Source organism: Mustela putorius, unplaced genomic scaffold (assembly GCF_011764305.1).
Source record: "Mustela putorius furo isolate JIRA1106 unplaced genomic scaffold, ASM1176430v1.1 tig00003850_pilon_pilon_pilon, whole genome shotgun sequence".
NCBI classification, from domain to species: Eukaryota; Metazoa; Chordata; class Mammalia; order Carnivora; family Mustelidae; genus Mustela; species Mustela putorius.
The window spans coordinates 111,054-130,760 of NW_025422002.1; the positions used below are offsets into that span (position 1 = coordinate 111,054).

The following is a 19,707-nucleotide window of genomic DNA, read 5'->3' on the forward strand; positions in this document are numbered from 1 at the left end:
ATATTTTCCTTACATATGTGTATGTATGTGTATGTATATATATGCATGTGTGTATATGTGAATATGTATGTACATGTTTGTGTTTATATTTACATTCATATTTATATTTACATACAGGACCCCTTAAATTCATGTAAAATGCTGTGTCCATGTATATGTGTATGTGCATTACTCTTGGAAAAGTTATTAATTTTTATATAAACCTCAAAAGAAGGATATGAACCCAAACGATCAGGACTAAATTGCATATGTAATTTCTACACCTTTAAAGCACTGAATTAACACTGAAACTTGATGATATTTTAGCAAAAAAAAAAAAAATAACTACATATCTTAGGGAACACAGTATAATAGGAAATCACAAAGAATTTTTTCATTAATTAAGGATAACGTACAAATTGTCTTTTATAAAGCCACAGCCAAGTAAAATTATTTTTTTAAAGATTTTATTTATTTACTTGAGAGGCAGAGGGAGAGAGGTAGCAGAAGAGAGCAGGAGCTGGGAGGAGAGGGAGAAGCAGGCTCCCCGCTGAGCAGGAAGCCCAATGTGGGGCCTGATCCCAGGACTCTGGGATCATGACCAGAGCTGAAGGCAGGTGCTAAACCTACTGAGCCATCCAGGCACCCCTAAACTGTTAATGGATACTAAAATCTGGTACACATTCCAAATTCAACAACAGTAAACACTAGGTAATATTAGGTTTAGCGGACTCCAAAATGGTAAGACACATTCCCTGCCCTTGAAAACATTATCCGCTTATTATAAACAAAGAATGACACAGAGTCAGTAATTAGAATAACATGCTACAGGCAGCCTGGAACTTGCAGCCTTGGGTATACCACAGATTGGGGAAAGAAATCACATAATTATGAGCCCTTGAAACCCTCAATTAACAGATGGGACATCAGAGGCCCTCAGGAGTTAAGTAACTCAATCAGGGTTGTCCTGTCATACACACTGGTCTCTGCTTATGGGCCATTCTTTTTCTGGTATGTCAAATTACCTCAATTTAAGTTGCCTAAGAAAGTGTACCTCAGGTGACTGATTTAAAGGAGAAATAAAAACAATTTTTAATAGGCATAAGGAATATTTCTTATAAATTTATTTATAAAAAGCACTTATGGTTCTTGATAGCAGTATGCTTTTGAAGTACTCCATATACCAGAACGAGAGATTTATTTTTGTATCTAAGTTGCTGACATGAATTAGAAATATTTAGACCATAGAGAAAATTTGTACCAAATTGGAATGTGATATTCATTGGAATTGATTATGTAATCTCCTTACATAGCTTTACTTACAAAATTGAATAAATATGCATACAACTCAAACATAAAGAACCAAAGCAGTACATTAATATTCCCAATTTTCTATGAGTAGTTAATAAAATATGTCCTTTAAAATTTTGCTCAAAAATATTTAATAAGGGTAGATAGTTTTTCTCTAAGGAGGGAAAAGTAAAATAAATAAATAAATAAATGAAGAAAAATAAAGGAGGGAAAAGTCAAGAATGAAATAAAGACAAAGACCAAATTTTCCCCTCAGTTGTGTTTGGATTTAAATGGTAAAAGTCCTATACCTGAGAAAACAGACTGTAAGTCCATGCTAATTCAGATTTTATAGACACAATCACAATGCAGGGAAGAAGAAAGAAAACCATATAGACTGAAGGAAAACTTCTGCAAATATAATTGTGCAGTCTGTTAACTATACTTCAATTAAAAAAAGATATATCTATAGATATATATCTATATAGAGATAGAGAATATATATATATATGTACAAATATACATATATATTTATTTGTATAACACTTGATGGGAAAGAGTTACTATAACAATGACAGAACATGAAAGTTGCATGTACTAAAGACAAGCAGAGAAAAATAATACAAAATACAAAAAGAATCCTGCTAATAAGAAAGAAAGTTAGCTGACTAGGCTCGGAGTCTAGCTACAAGATACTGATCTGAAGTGGATCTCAAAATAAGTATATTTAAAATGTCCAAATTAACTAAAGAAGGGACTGAATCTATCTTGCCAAGAATAGAAGATTAAAAAAAAAAGGCAAAGAAAACTGGATGGATTTGAAAAATATCAGAAAAATACTGTATTAACAAATACTCAGTGACAGAATTAAGCTAACGACTACATGATTGAAATGAGAATTAATAGTTGGGGGAAATTGGAGGGGAGACAAACCATGAAAGACTGTGGACTCTGGGAAACAAACTGAGGGTTTTGGAGGGGAGGGGAGTGGAGGGATGGGTGAGCCTCGTGGTGGGTCTTAAAGAAGGCCACGTAATGCATGGAGCACCGGGTGTGGTGCATAAACAATGAATGTTGGAACACTGCAAAAAGTAAAATTAAATTAAATTTAAAAAAGAAAAGAGAATTAATAAATCCACAACATGGAGAAAAAAATAGAAATTATGAAAACAAAGAGATATGGAAGATCAAATGAGAAGTTCCAACCAGAGCTGCAGGAGAGATGGAGGAAAAGGCAACAGTTAAAGAGAACATGTCTGAGAATTTTCCAGAACTGAAGACACATATTTTCAAGTGGTAAAATCTGAGTTGGGCAGGGGGTGGGCAGAGAATAAAAGGTAAATCCATTGCAGAGGAGCAGGTGGCCTGAATAACTGTGGCTCTCAACATTTTTCCATCACCATATACCTGAGAGTAGCTCAACCTCTGGAATATCTGTGTATCACTGTGCCTTGATTTGCTAGTATGGATTGTGCACCTGTGAAGAGAGACAGCTGTACTCCTTGGCATGGCAGACAGCAGGAAGGGCAGATGCCAAGCTCTGGTCACACACCTGAGGCAGCTGTCTGTCTTGGTAATCACCATAGCTCTACCATCAAAGCAAAGCCTGCATATACTAAGCACTCAGTATTGTTGAGTTCTTAATGACTTAACAAATGTAGTCTAAAATGCCTCCTTCCTTTCCACCACAGAAATTCATAGATCCCCAAACACTAGACATTTCCCTTTAAATGCTAATGAGCTATCTGGTGGCTGCTGGCTCTTGGATAGCTTTAGAATGGGGGCTGGTTGCCAGGGGAACCAACCTTATAATAAGTAGAGGGTGGGAATTTCAGCCCCACCTCCTGACCAGGGACTAGAGATTGTGTCAGTTAACCAACGATCATTGATTTAATCCATCACGATTGCAGTGAAGCCTCCATAAAAAGCCCGAACTGAAGGTTCTGGACTGGTGAACTCACTAAGGTGTTGGGAGGGTAGAGCTCCTGGAGAGGGCATGAAAACTCTGTGTGTGTCCTTCTACAGACCACGTCTTATGTCTCTCTTCCATTTGTCTGTTCCTGAGTTGTATCCTTCATAATAAATATGTAATAGTAAGTAAGGCACTTTCCTGAGTGTTGTGAGCTGTACTAGCAAGATCTCAAACTCAAGGAGGAGGTTGTGGGAACTCCAGATTTATAGCCAATCATAAATATAGGAGGCCTGGCATCTGAAGGGTGTTGAGGCGCAGAAGGGGGAGGTAGGGGACCAGCAGTCTTGTGGACTAGCCCTTAATCTGTGGTATCTGAAGCAAACTCTAGGTTTATGGTGTCAGAATTGAACTCAATTTTAGGATGCCCAATAGGTGTAGGAGAACTGGTCAGTATAGAGGAAAAAAAATCCACATTATTTGGTATAAGAAGTGTTGGGTGGATATAGTAGAAAGGAAGAATTTTTTTCCTTTTATTCACTAAGCTAAGTACTCAAGTCCTAATATTCTATGCATTTATGAAACATTGGAACTCTGAATTTCTTGATGACATAATATAATTATTTTTCTTCAGAACCATAAAATTATATCACAGGTCCATGTATTTCTATCTGGATAAGTACAGAGAAACAAACTTGAGGAATGTCAGGATTTAAAATGCTATCTCTGTTTCTGCAAGTAATTTGGTTGTTCCAAAAACTAATGTCCCTGCTCTAAGGAGTCCTTAATATTATTGCACATGAGATGTCACTTAATTAAAACTTAACACAGAATGCAATTTATAAAAGGAATGTATTGAAAAATGGCACTTTCTTTAGCCATTTAAGTACAGGTATTAAGTCAGAAATACTATTTTAGTAGACTAAAATAATTTTGTTTATACTTAAAAGATTTTTCAGAGAGGCTAATATTTCAACTTAGCTTCAAATGTATTTAGATAAAGAGAAGGCAGGAAAAATGCACTCAATAGTGTTTTGGAAGACAAATGTGGATCTATCTTCTGTTCTTTCTTACATGGTTCTCAGTCATTGAAGGGCTGACCTATGTGCTGCATGACCTTGGCCCTCTGGCTTCTCTCTGGATTTGGCCAATAGAAGAGAGGAGATGGGAGTGTAGGAAGAGAGAGGCTATGATATTTATTCCCCTGCATCCCTATGCGGGGACACAGTTTGCTAGGGACTACCTTTGCCCTAGCAAAGAACACACACACACACACACACACAGAGAACACAAACTTTCAGTTATAAAATAAAAGTCATGGGGATCTCATGCATAGCAATGGTAATTGTGAAGGGAGATCCTAAAAGTTCTCATCACACACACACACACACACACATACACACACACAATTTGTAACTATGTGTGCTGATGGATCTTAACTAGACTTACTGTGATGATCATTTTAAACAATTTATACAAATATCAACTCATTATGTTGTATACCTGAAACTAATATAATGTTGTATGTCAGTTATAGCTCAAACATACCCCCCACCGCCCCGCCACATACACACGCACCACTACCACCACACATACAGAGCTCCCTTTGAGCAACTCTGGCTCACACACAGTGACCGCTCTCTCTAGCATAACCAATCCTTCCTCTGAGCCTAAAGTCTGCATTTCATTCACTTGAATTCATTTTTGCCTGTTTCCTATTTGTTTAAATGTGTCTCAATAGTTTCTATCCAATTTTCCCAAGTTACATTTGACTAATTCTAGAATGAATTAATTCTAGAAGTAGTTAATTCTTTGCTTGATAGTATGGAATTAGACTTAATATACATTTCTTTTTTTTTTCCAGTAGAATTTTCACACTCTCAAAAAATAACTTAAATATTTGACTTCTTTTCCCTTTGTAATTAAAATGTTTCAACCAACCACATTCTCTACAGCTATTTAGAACAGGAGTCTGGACAAAGGTATTGATGAGGGAACAGAAGGCAAGCTGAGGGCAAAGCAGAGGCCCACAAGCCAACACGCCACAACTCCCCCCAACCCTGCCCCGCCGATGGCGTATAGGTGACACTCCTCAAGCACTCCTGGCTGCCCTAAAGGAAAAACAAAATAGTTAACTTGTAGAGATCACAATCCTGCAAGACCGGAGTCTCCCTCAATTTACAGATGTCCTAGTGATTTACAAGGAAGAAGCTTTCTTATCAATAGCCTAACTTCCAAAGATCCCTAACTCCATTCCTGAAGCCCTAACATCATCTTCCCCTCCATAAAATTGAGGGAGGCTGAGGCAAAGGGAAATGTAAATAAAGTTAAATTTCTTCTAAACCTAAAGTTCACGGATAAGGATGTATGATAGCAGGAATGTGGCATTCCTCCAGGAATCTCCCAACTATACCTTACTGTTAATGCCTTACTAAATAAAAGGAAAAACAACCTTAACTTGAAATGGCACGACCTTAGGTATCCTGTGGGTCCTCTTTAGCATATGAAAGTTCTTTCAAACTCTCCCTTTTCCTTACCTTTGCCAACCCCATAGTATATTATAAGCCCCCCCTCACACCCCCGGAGGAAGCAGCTCTTTCTGCCAATGGGTCCTGTCCCCCTGCTTTAATAAACTACCATTTTGCACCAAAGATGTCTCACGAATTCTTTCTTGGTCATTGGCTCCAGACCTCACCCCACGGAACCTCACTTATATTCTAAAACTTAACCGGTATCAGTGAGGTTAATAGCCATGCAGGTTGCACACTTTTTTTTTTTTTTTTTTTTTGGTTTTGCTCCTCTCCCACGCATTTAAAAAAATCACTAAGTATCCCCCAAAAGTGCTAATCTATATTATCTCACAATTGTAGACATTTGTTTCAATCACTTATCAAGGTTATTCTCTCCAGTTTTATTTTTCAAGACATATAATGGCTTTCAGAAACTGATGGGAGAAATCACGCTATAACTTGGGAGCTTTTGTTCCTCCGGCACCTGCTACCCATGAACTTCAACCCTTTGCAACTTCTTTATCATGTCTGCATCTCGGGTTCCTATCCAAAGGGCACAAGAAAAGATCTGAGCCTGAGTGTTCCGGCTTAGCAGATGAAATAAATTGGAGCCCAGGGAAATGAGCTCCTCAACTACTACTTGGTCAAATCAGAAAGAAAATTAGTCTGGATGCTAATGATGATGTGGGCTCAGCATGCCACGTGGCACATGATCAACCCTCGCTGAGATGAGAGGAAAGCAGGAGCTTTTAACAATTTTAAAGCCATATTGGGGAAACTGCAACCCAGAAAGTTAGCCACACGACTGGTAATTAGCCACTCCGCTAAGTCATTTGTTTTTCCCTGTTAGTGTTTAAATCATGATTGAACCTAAGAAAATACATATTTTTATCTTCGTGTAATTACATAAAATATTTCTTAAGATTCTCCAAATTAGCCTATCTTTCTCTTCCTATTTAACAAGCACTTGGGAAAGAAAAATTTTTTTTAATTTATTTTTTATTATGTTATGTTTGTCACCATACAGAACAGCATTAGTTTGTGATGTAGTGTTCCATGATTCATGGAAAGAAATTTTCACTAGTTGTTTCCCTTCAACACCTTATTCATGCTGCATTTGGATGTTAGGTCTGCGGCTCTTTTATACAGACCAGCAAGCTGATATGCACCCCAACCCACAGATAATGTCAAAGTAAGTCCCATTTTCTCTTTGCCTCTCTCATCTTTTTGCCTCCTAACCCGAGGGCAACACACCAGCACCAACAGAAACAACAGCATTGAATGATGCATTTGGATTATACTAGGTCTTTCTATGTTTCTTCACTGCTTTTTCCAATTTTTCCTTCCAAAGAGAGATTATCCCAGTGACCAATGCTCAAAACAGAGAAAAGCCCAAGTCTCTTCCAGCCATTTTGACAGTAGCTGCTTTATCTCATTTTATTCTCTAATGATGCAGTGTGTTATTTACTATTATCATCTTTATTTTAACTGAGCTTTGGAGAGCTTTAATAACTTGCTCAAGGCCACAGCAGCAAGATAGTGGAGTCAAAATTGCATTTATTCAATCAACACATATTTTTTGCATGCCTCCTGTGTGCTAGATAGGACTCCTGGCACTTGGCGTACATCAGTGAATAAACAAGCATATTTCCTGGTCCCTGGTGGAGCCCGTCCTCTATCCTAGTAGAGTTGGCTGCAAGTCTGTCTAATTCTAAATGGTGTGGACTTAATAAGATTCTACACTGGCTCTTTTTGGATTCTTTGGTTTTCTCTTTCATTTAATCACTTTTTCATGACATAAACAAAAGAGGTATAACTCAGCTTTCTTGTAGAATATTCTTATCAGCTTACATTTATGTATAGCAAAATTAACATCTATCTGTCCCCATGCTGCCAAAAAATTGCCAGCAACTGCTACCTTGGCTGTGGTGCTTTGAAAACCACAAAGCCCATTTATGTATATTCTCTTGTTTCTCTTAAGTATTTCACAAACTACAACTGGCTCTCGAATTATGATCCTGTCTTGTGGTTTGTGAAGGGTAACGTTATTAACGGCGATGTGCATCTCCGCCCATTGTCTGAGGCATGCAAAATGTGTTTGTTTATTTTCCTTAAGTTAATTTGATTTACCACCGAGTTTCATATCCTGCTCAGCTAATGGGAAATTCAACCTCAGTCACTGCTGGGGCGCCCATTCCCAAAACCTTGCCAAGAAAACTTAATATTACATTGATTTGATCCCTTTAGTTCCCGGACCATGCTTGGAGAATGGGAAATCATTGATCATTGCTGAAAGTGCGAAATAGATCTGTTCCCTCCTGTGGTCTTACCACCAACATGGAGACTGCCAGGTAGAGAGGTATGGGCCCCCCAAGATTTTGTTAAGCATCAGATCTTTGTTTCCACCAAGGTCACCTGAAATTTCACTTCTATTTTTTTCTCAGTGGCATCTGCTTTCTTCTTACCTTCCAGGACACATGGAACTAACTTTTTTTTTTTTTTTTTTTTTTTAAAGATTTATTTATTTGACAGAGAGATCACAGTAGACAGAGAGGCAGGCAGAGAGAGAGAGAAGGAAGCAGGCTCCCCGCCAAGCAGAGAGCCCGATGTGGGACTCGATCCCAGGACCCTGAGATCATGACCTGAGCCGAAGGCAGCGGCTTAACCCACTGAGCCACCCAGGCGCCCCTGGAACTAACTTTTTAAGGGCTTGAGTTTTGCAAACAAACCTAGGGAGAAAGGGCTCTTGCAGGCAACCCCTCTTGACAACTATCATAAACTCTCTTGAGGCAAAGAAGCTTAGAGTGGATGAACTGCTTGAGGATATTTACTGGGGAGAATTCTATAAATTAATATTTCAGCAATTCTTTTGAGATAGGGCTTGCACTTAGGGACTGTTTACTATTATGAGCCAGAGACTGCAAGAAGCACGTTAAGTGTCCAATACCATTCAGTACTCCCCAAATCCTAATAAGATTAGGTCAATTACTGCCCAATTCTGGGAAAAATTCTGGAAAACGAGGCTCACAAAGTTGATGTGACTTTTCCAGCACAACCAGTGGCATGTGGCAGTCAAGATGCCATGCAGCTTTGAGCTCAGAACTGCTTCCCTTTCCATCTCCCTCCATCCCACTCACCTTTCCCCCACAATTCCATTTCTCTAATCACTGGGGAGAAAGTAGGGATTGCTTCTTAGATTCACTGTCATGGAATTAAAGGAACTTTCCAACTATATGGTCTTGGCTTCCTTTCAGAAGCTGTCCAAGGCAGTTTGCGGTGTTTGCGTGGTATTTTACTTCTTTATGTCTAGGCAGTTCTGTCCCTGGTCAAGTTTCTGTGTTTCCTGTATTGAAGGTGTAGGAAGACATTTCCCTATGGACACCTACTAAAAATCTACATCGACAAGACCCACTTCTAGATATTGGGGTTCAGTGAGTCCAGGGAGGGCTCTGGGGGTTCATCTTTAGCAACAATTAAGGTAATTCTGGTGAAGGCCGTCCACCATGCCATCACGGAGCACTGCTGCTCTAGCCTCTTTTCTCTGCTTTATCACTGATATTTATTCAAGTCAATGTCTGGTTACCGGGAACAAAAACTCTCTCAATTCAATTATAAAGGGAGTTTACTGAAAAGGAGAGCAAGGTGACATTATGAAAAAGAATACGGAGAGTCTACTTGAGAACTGGACAATTATCGAAGAGCTATTCTGTTTTGCTTGCTGTCCCTACAGCTCCATGGGTCCTTGTCTCCTCCATTCATTGGAGTTGTCGCAGAGTCTGTCTGCTCCCTCTCACCTGCGACAAGCTTTGTCCCACTTGCCCATGGCCTTAACTTGGGAAGCCTGAACCGAGTCCTAAATTCCACATATCACTGCATTTTACTCAGTAATTACAATCTCTATATTGCTTAGTTCAACATATCAAACAAGAATCTGACTAGCTCCGCCTGACTGTCCATGGATCAGGTGGCCACCCCGGTGTCATAGTTGGAGGTTATGTGGGCAAGTGGAGGGGTATATGGTCCTGTGTGAGCCTGCCCCTGAATCAGGAGTGACAAGCATGAGGGAGGGTCCTTAAAAAGATGGCTGTGGGTGGGGATGAAATCAGAACTATGATTCTTACAATATCACTGTCAGAGGTCTTTATAAGACTTTACTTTTGGGTTGCCTGGGTGGTTCAGTGGGTTAAAAGTCAGAATCTTGATTTGGGCTTGGGTGATGATCTCAGGGTCCTATGGAGCTCTGTGTTCAGCAGGAGCTGCTAGAGATTCTCTCTTCCTCTCCCTTTGCACCTTCCCCTGCTTGCATCCTCTCTCTCTATAGGGAATACATACATAAATCTTAAAAAAAAAAAAAAGGACTTAGTTTTTATCTTGCCAGTTCTCAGTTCAATTCCTTCCAGCTCTAATGGTTCCCTACTAAACATGGGGCCAAGTCAGAACAGTTCTTCTCAATATTCAAAGCCATATGTGACCTGGCTCTCCTGTATCTATCTGCAGTCATCCCTCCTATAGGAACCTTCTTCAGTAGGTGGGTCACCACTCCCTCTAGTCCTCCAACATGCCATGCTTAATCTGGAATTTTCCATCTTCTCTCTGCTTATTTTCCTTTAAATCCCATTAAACCTATGACAGCTTTTAAGACTACTCATTACTCTTGACCATCCAAACACTTCCTCTGTTACCTATTCTGATGGTCATTACATTTGGTCTTGTGCCATGCTGTTTCAGATCTCTCATCTTACTTCTCCAAACAGAGTTCGTTAAAGGCAAGAATTAGGTCACAGACTGAAGGCAAGAATTAAGTTATAGACAGTTATCTTCTGGAGGGCCTAACAGAGAATCGTACAATGTAACAAGGCCACCAAGAAGGTAAGACAAAGAAAGAGCTGGACGAAAATGATTTCCTATTGGCATAAATATCTTTTGAACTTAAATATTACAGTTCAATATCACTCTTATTTTTTAGTCAATCCATCTAAAAGATTTGGCTCATCTGATATATGATTTCTTTCCATATTCTTTTTTTAAATTAAAGATTTATTATTTTTGAGAGAGAGAGAGATATTGAAAGAGAGAAAGCGGAGGGGCAGATGAAGAGGGAAAAAGAGAATCTCAAGCAGACTCCAGGCTAAAAATGGATCCTGACTTGTAGCTTGATCCCACCACCCGAAGAACATGACCCAAGCCGAAAGCAAGAGTCCGATGTACAACTGATTGTGCCACACAGCCGCTCCACTGTTTTTTCTTTCTATACCAAGTTATTTTCATTCAACTTATTAAGTTAAACTCAATAACCACTAATAATTACATGGGACAATGTGCTAGTAGAATTTCAACAGAAGTCAGACTTTAAATGTCGTTGTTAAAAAGAATTTTAAATGGAAGGAGACAAGGTACCATGGCAACATACATATACAATCTACTAGTTTTATTTATTTATTTATTTTTAATTTAATTTTATTTTTTTCAGTGTTCCAAAATTCATTATTTATGCACCACACCCAGTGCTCCATGCAATACGTGCCCTCCATAATACCCACCACCAGGCTCATGCAACCTCCCATCCCAAACAAACCTCAGTTTGTTTCTCAGAGTCCACAGTCTCTCATGGTTTGTGTTGGAGAGGATGTGGAGAAAGGGGAACCCTCTCACACTGTTGGTGGGAATGCGAGTTGGTGCAGTCACTTTGGAAAACAGTGTGGAAATTCCTTAAGAAATTAAAAATAGAGCTACTCTATGACCTTGCAATTGCACTACTGGGCATTTACCCCAAAAATACAGAGGTAGTGAAAAGAAGGGCCATCTGTACCCCAATGTTCATAGCAGCAATGGCCACAGTCTCCAAACTGTGGAAAGAGCTAAGATGCCCTTCAGATGTGATCCATATAGACAATGGAGTATTATGTCTCCATCAGAAAGGATGAATACCCAACATTTTCATCAACATGGACGGGACTGGAGGATATTATGCTGAGTGAAATAAGTCAAACAGAGAGAGTCAATTATCACATTGTTTCACTTACTTGTGGAGCACAAAGAAATACATGGAGGACATGGGGAGATGGAGAGGAGAAGGGAGAGGGTGGAAATCGAAGGGGCAGTCTATTAGTTTTAAAAGAAATTACCTCATAGCCAAGCAAATGTCCATTACTTAACTTCCAAGGAATGGTATTCCATGAGACTTCAATTTCTGAGGAAGATAGGCTATTTGCAGATACTTGAGACGGAGCTATTATAGGCTCTGTTTGGCAACAGAAAGTGAAATACAATGATTATTTTGGTAGTTAATTTAAAAATTTATTGAAGGTCATATTTTTAAAAAGGCGCTTTAACATATTCAAAAATCCAATAAAACACTTTATCAAAACATTTGAAAACATAAACCATGTCTTAATCTATTTCCCTGCTTTGGGAGTAGATAGACTTTTCCTTGCTAAACCCCAGCAGAAAACTCTTTTTTCCTCTGTTGCACTTTTTTCTTGGTATCTTTTCTTCCCTTCTTTCCTTATGTTCTATGTTCTCTCCACCAGCTCCTTATTTCTTTCCCCTCCATCCCACAGCTCTTGCTTGGGCATTCCAATGCACACAAATGCTGCCTGTTTGTTTGTTTAATTTTGTCTTGCCAAACAAAGTCATGCTCTACAGAGTTCATTTATTCAATAAGCATTTAGTTAGTGTCTTCTGTATCCAAGGCCCACAGGAGGGGCACACTAAATGAAATACAGCAATCTCCAGACGTTTACTGTTTTGAAGGAGTAGACAGACATGCACAGAACTTATTACACAACAAATATCCCTCTGTAATAAAAAACTCTTAGCTTGAGGGGCTCATAGTCATTCTCCTGTCTCACAGCACAGATCTGAGTAGGGACTTCCCCTCTCCCAATATCCATTTCTGTGTTAAATCATCCTTCTTCTGGGCTGTACTGATTGATAGTGAGGCACAATCTTGGTCCAAGGAAGGGCCTATTAGATTTTCTGTCCTGATAATTCGAAACTTGGTTTGGACAGATGAGGAGTACTTGAGGCCAGTCAATCCAGTCCTGGCACCCTAGAGAGCTAGAGGGTTTCTGAGGCTCCACAGCTTTTCTTATTAATGATCTTTACGAGGTATGCTGTTTAAATCTTCTTTTGATTCAGTAAGTCATAGTATCCAACAAATCCTTCACTTTTTCATAGAAAAGTCAAATCTCTATCTGATGTTTGGAACAGAAAGACCTTTATTCAACTCATTAGTGGTGGCAAGAATAATAACAGGAGGAGGAAAGTGCAGGGTGGGGGGAGGGAGAGGGTAACAGGCTCTGATTGTCCCTCCTTCCAACCTTCAGCCCTCCCCGTCCAGAATGCACAGGGTAGGCAGTGCTTGAAAACTCCCTGGTTAACTTTCATCCTTCCTCAGACTGCTGCCCTTACAAGGAAAATCCTTGGCTAGTCTTGGAAATGGGGCCTGGCTATGACTATAAAGGCTCTTATTTTTTGCAAAGTTTTTTAATACTACTTGTTTGTTTTTCTCTCAGAACTCCATAAAAAAGAGAGGATAAGAATATGTGGTATTAAAAAAACGGAGTCTTCTTATTATTTTAGACATAACAACTGTGGACCGCCTTCTGCAATTTACTGCAGGGTCTTGGGGTAGAGAAGACACTGCAAAGTCACCTTTCATGAGTTCAGAATGGTTCAGAGCAAAGGCTCTTGATTAAAATACTTGTTTGGTAAGTCTGTATGGAGTATGGCTAGTTTATTCATTTCCTTCATTAAAATTCCATTTTCTTATGTATACATGGGCTATAATGATAGTACCCACAGGTAATTCCTCCTTAGAAAACCCAAATTAGGTAAAGTCTGGCAATGGTAAGCATCAATATATGAGAGCTCCTATCATTCTTATTAAGTAGAACCCCATGTGATAGCCAATATTCAGCTGCTTTTTTTCCTAATAAAATGGCAATTTCATATGATTCTCCTAATAATCATATTTTCTAAGGAGATACCATAGTTGGGGCAAGTTTAAGGAAAGGCAGAGAGACAGCATGAGTCCAGAGTGGAGTATGTATGAATCTACACTAGCTGGAGCCAGTGTTTCACATCTTTAAGCCTGAACATTGCACACCTCGCCATGTCATACTTTAGGCCTCCTTCTCCATTCTGCTAACGTCCCATTCTCAGGTCATAGGAAACACCATAAGAATTGAGACTGGAGCACTTTGAAGAGAGTATCCTAATCTTATCCCCCAAAGAAGAAGGCTGTGGAAAGCTGCGTTGTGCCCTGTTTCACAAGCTGGAGCTCAAAATGTACTCATCTTCCACAGATTTTAACCAAGAGTTACATCCTCTGACTAGCTATTAAGCCTCGTACTTCAAGTCGGCTTGGTTGATGTTTATTACCTGGACTGTGAATCTAACTGTGGCTTCAGTCATTATTCTTTGGAAGAAATTTATCTGAAGTCACAAAGCATTTGCTAGGTTTACTGAAAACACAAACCACACAGTCTCCATACCTTCTTCGGCAGAGAACACGGTTGTCACCGGGCTAAATGGTCCTTCACCTTTGTTATTATAAACACCCACTTTAACTTCATACAGTGAAAATGGCATGATGCTTTCATTCCTAAAGACATATCTTGGGGTATCAGGAGATGTGACCACTGTCTGGATCCAGTTAGTAACTCCAAGAGGGCGGAAGGCAACAACATAACCAAAACCTTCACCATTCTGTAGTTCTTCAGGGACTGGCTACAAAGGAAAGACATATTAAATTCACCCTTACACATGAGGGCCAGGCAAAAATAAATGCATTCTAATCCTTAGTCTTTTGCAAAACCCATCAAATAATAATTGACATTGTATTAAGAGGTTCTGTAAAAAAAGGAGAAAAAGGTCAGTGGCACAGTCAGGTGCTTTAAAGAGACATATGCCACTTTTTCATAGCCATCCAGATAACCAGTTGGAATTTAGTTCTAAAGTTATTCAGATTTTTTTAAGCACCCTGTAGCTTCAATCTGAGTTCTGTATCATAAGATATACTTTCAGTTGAATATACCTCATCACTTGAGTCAAATAAAAATCATCTAATCCAGAACGTTGACTTTATGGAAAAAAAATTACCTATTGATATGATGATTAAGTACAAAGGACTAAACTGTATTAAAAAAAGAAAGTAAAAATAATGTATTAAGGTCAAAGCTGTATTTAGATCATGTCAACAATTCCTACTGACACTCCTTCATGATCTTTTAACTTTCTATTTTTCCATCAACATCTTCAAATAACACAGCCGATTCTCATGCTTTTTGACTTTAAATGTGCTAATTACATTTTTTCCTAATTACAACATAAAGCAAGAGCTGAGAGCATGGCCAGGAAGCAAGCACCTGCTGGAATCAGTGGGTGAACATCATCAGTGGGGTTACAGCTGCGTGGAAAGCCGTGAGGACAGCTTGAGAGCAAACAGCCAGGACTTGACTCTCAACCCCATGTTTACCAGCCAAATGACCTTGGGCAAATTATTTAATATTCTCTATGCCTTAGTGTTTTCATCTATAAAATGTTGCAAGAGTGAAATGAAAAAAAAAAAAACCCAACAAAAACCAAATCTGTTCTAAAAAAAGTGATTAGCATAGGGTGAGCTACTAGTACTAAGGCTCACTACCAGCACCACCAGGGGCTGTGATGGGAAGAGCAAACCCTTGACGGGGAGGCTGCTGTCCAGACACTTACATCCCAAGTTATCACCAACTCAGACCGGCTTCCACCTCCTCCACTGACTTCTGAAGGAGGCACTTCTGGAACTGTGTAGGTGAGAGAGACAGAGATAAAACCCTATTTGCATTTGATTCAATGTTGCTTATTTCTAATATTTGAAGTAATTGGATCACTGGCACATTATACATATGTATGTGTGTGTGTGTATCTGGATCATGGGAGACATACACACAATATCCATAAATGCATATTTATCTTTGAGGAGATCATCAAGTAATTTATATTTACATGAAATTTTCATAGATCTGCAACACCTCAAACAATAAGAAAAAAATGACTCAGGATAGAGGTCAATACAACAAGGGAAAGTGATTCCGTGGGGATGATGGGAAATGAACCTGGCATGAACGTTTCATTTGTGACTCTTCCATATTACAGATATAATTGCTGTATCAACATTGACTTTACTTAAAAAAAAAAAAAGGACCTAGACTCAAATCCTCAAATCTTGTTATGAGGTATTGTTTATATACCTCACATGGGTATCAGATTCCCTATTTACACGGAGAACTTTATGTTTAGTAATTTCCATGACACAACTAGAACAGAAGTTCCTGAAGGCGTGTCTTTGTTCAGAGCTATAGCCACCATATCTAGAAAGTGCTGATCACACAGTAGATACTCCATAAGTATGTGTTGTATGAATAAACAAAGGGACTACAAAGATTGGCATGGTTCTCCTATTTCTCATAATTCCTGCCATAAATATCACATGCATTGTCCTGAGTGAAAAAGCATCATTAAAATTACTGAAACATATTCCATGACTTCTATTTTGGCTCAGTTCCTAAAGTGACATACTAGCTATACTTCAAACATCATTTTAATCAACATTAATTAATATTACAGATTCTGAAAAGGAAAGTCTATATAGATCCTCTCAGAGGCCTCAGGAATCTGATACTATGGACACTACCTAAGTTTCAATTTCAATGTTAGGGTATTTTTAGAGTTATAAAAATAGTCTTAAAGTTAATATTAATAGTCACCCAAAACATAACATTTTAACAATGATTCTCTCTTAATCTAATAGTTGAGGGGTCAAAATATTCCTGATCATCAGTCGCTTGAGCTCATTCATGGAGCGTGGTGGTAAAATGAGATTTCCTAGCAGCAGAACTCCCAAATGTCATTATCCTACCAATTTGTCAATGCTTGTTATAAACGAAAACAGCATTTCCCCTGTTAACAGGGTGACTATGTCAGATAGTAATTATAACCTTAAGTGACAAAAATATATTCACTCAACATGCACTAATGAACGCTGATGATGGACTGAACTTTTGGAAATGTCACATTACATCAGAATCACTTACAAGAGTGTCTTTTGACAAATGCCATATGGCCAGTTCTGCTATTAGGTAGGTCAGATAATTGCAACAATGGATTATTGAGGTTAATCCCCTGCTGGCCTGGAGGCCAAGTCTGAGAGAAATGGAAATACACACCCAGGAAAACCTAGTAACCTATTTTACTCAGAAAACAAAAACACTAACCTGCCTCTTCAGTTCTTACTTTTTCTGAGGGTAAACTGGGTTCTCCACCTCCGATTTTGTTACTGGCTACAACCCGAAATTCGTATTCCACCCATGGATTTAACTCGACGACTGTAGCGGTGTGTGTTTTCCCATCAATAACCTCAGGCACTGAAAAGGAATATGTCAGAGAAGTGACATTCTGCAGGTCTTAGCACTGGTTTAAAACCCATTTATAGGTACCAATGGCATTTGACTCTTTCTGTTTACCTGTTGTGGCAGTTTGCCAACCCACGGAGAAAGGTGTCCTTGCCTGAACAGAATAGGATATAACTGGGCTATGGTTATCTGTACCTTCTTTCCAAGAGAGTTGGGCTGTGGTATCTGTAATTTCATCTACCTTCACGTTTTCTGGTGGCCCAGGTGAACCTAAGAAAGGCAAAAATGCAAAAGTGGGCAGCAATTCCATAATATCATCTTCTACCCAAGTGAAGAATGTCACATGATCAATGTAATACCGACGACGGATCCTAATTTCAAAAGTACTTAGCGAAAAAGGGTATTTTCCTGGCAATACAACTACTGCATTTTCCTTTGGACATTTCTGCTGTTAGATATTCCATCTGAACAGGAGTCAGTAATATCAAAATCATAGTATTCTAGGGTTGCAAATGATGCCCACTTTTTGAGGATTTCTGCACCCTTCCAAATACAACATCATTTACTTTTGGCATGATGTCTTTTCCTTTAATCTACCAGTGCACTTCTGTAGTTTCCAGTTTGCTTTCCAGAGCTGTTTTAGTTTATCACGCACTCTGTTCATTTTCAGCCCAGTAGCAAATCAGTACCTTGGACAGTGCCTCAGATTGGCAAATTCTCTCAGGCATTCTGGATGATCTCAGGTTTTTGGAAGTTGTCATATACACATTATCACTATTCTCTTTCATATTAAACACTACTGCTGCATTAATGACATGCTCAAAAACACATCAGCTTGGCAGCACCTGTGAAATACTGATTACAGTGAGAGCTATTCGCAGGGCAGAGTTGAGATATTTATTTCGTTGAATTAGCACCCATCCTTATCATCATAGTCTCTGGTCTATTTGGGGGGAGGGAATCAAATCAATAATACAACTCACATGTTCATATGCAGTCTCATGGTTTTTCCTCCAGTAAGGAATGATCAGTTAAGATATGAGATTAAAAAAGAAAATTAAACGAAACAAAACAAAACAACAACAAAAATCACTGAGGCATTAATGTCTACCTCTTACTATGAGGTCGGCGGCAGATGAAACACTGTCCACCCCCGTCTGCACCATACACACATATTTTCCACTGTGTTTCAGCTGAATGTTTCTGATCATTAAATCACCAGATGAACTCTGTTGGAAAAAAACAGGTAGTGAACACAATGTCATTTTGAAAATGGGAAGAATTCCTGAAGGCTGTAGCCAACAGCACCATTGGGATAAAACCCATATTTAGAGAGAAGACCAAGGAGGTTCAAGACTGTAGACTGCTATAATGGAATGTATGGAAATAAAAACAAGTTAAAAACCATACGTGGCTGCACACATAGATTCCTGTAGCTAAATAAACGACAAGATTTCCCCTGGGCATTTATGGCTTCAAGAGTAAATAAGGGCAGAGATTATGGTCTCAGAGTCTATTTACTTCCACTAGGGTGACACTTCTTTTTATATCCACTGCTCAGCACCAGCTCAACTCTTTTCTTTGGTTCCAACCCCTATGTAATTATCTGCCTGAGAAGAGGAGGGAAGCGTTTAGGTATCTGGTGAGAGATAAATACAGCAGGACAAGAGGATTACCATGGTTGAAACATTTTTCTGATCACATTGGTGCTTAAAAAGCCTAACGCTATTTAATTTGTTCAATAGAGAATTTAGGAACAGTCAGTATGAACCCCTCAATAAGAAGAAATTACAACACTTTAAGCCCTAAAAATAACAGCTGTCCATAAAGACATTTGCTGGCATCCTCTAGCACCAATTAATGCAGCAAATGTATTTCTAAAAGCTCAACTTCAAATGGTCTGCATTTTAAAAGAATATAAAATCATGTTCATAAAATTACTTACTGCAGACCAGTTCCACGCATTAGTAAAAATATGAATGAAAATAAAATGATTTGGAAAGCAAAGCTCTTTGAAAATGATCACCAACCGAAACATCTCTAAACTGGTACACAGGGGAAGCAATGGTGTTTATCTTGTTAATTAAAAGGATAGGTTTACTCTTGGGTTTTCCCAGTATTTTTTTTTGAAAGATGGATTCCATTCTCCAGGTTTCAGGCAATTTCCCAAGATCTCCTACAGGGCAATTCTTTAAATATTATTTCCTAGGCTTTGGATTTTGAATGGGCTATGCATTCTCTGTTGGTCAGGCTGTGTGGCTTTTGCCTGAATGTCTTGGGTACTGGGAGAAAGTAGACGTGAGGTGATTGATGGCTGTAATTAAATGATAATCCAAAAACTGTTAAGTTTGCACATTTTACTTTCATCAAGTTGAACTTTTTTCTTTCCCTCCCTTTCTTTTCTCCTCAGGGTTATTTAGAAATTTATCCCCAGGACAAAACTTTCAATGCTTGCTGACCTTTAGAAACTCTTCCGGTTTTATGAGCTCCATATACTCACAGGAGGTTGATTATCATTTCTATAGAAATCTCTTCTTTTCAGGGAGGTAAGAACTGTTACTATTAAATTCCATCAAGCCATTGGGAGAGTTATTATTCTTCCTTAGGTTTATTTGCTTATTTT

The 19,707-nt window shown here is 38.8% G+C and overlaps 1 protein-coding gene across 1 annotated transcript in view; it reads right to left on the reverse strand.

Moving 5' to 3' along the window:
• CNTN3 (contactin 3) overlaps positions 1 to 19,707 on the reverse strand; it is a 331,855-nt gene that overhangs the window by 22,093 nt on the left and 290,055 nt on the right. Inside the window, exons 14-19 of the mRNA XM_045063248.1 lie at positions 18,196 to 18,313; positions 17,196 to 17,354; positions 16,947 to 17,096; positions 15,406 to 15,476; positions 14,187 to 14,421; positions 11,814 to 11,929 (exon numbers count right to left, since the gene is read on the reverse strand). Of these exons, the coding sequence (XP_044919183.1) occupies positions 11,814 to 11,929; positions 14,187 to 14,421; positions 15,406 to 15,476; positions 16,947 to 17,096; positions 17,196 to 17,354; positions 18,196 to 18,313 (849 nt within the window). The remainder of the gene's footprint in view (positions 1 to 11,813; positions 11,930 to 14,186; positions 14,422 to 15,405; positions 15,477 to 16,946; positions 17,097 to 17,195; positions 17,355 to 18,195; positions 18,314 to 19,707) is intronic.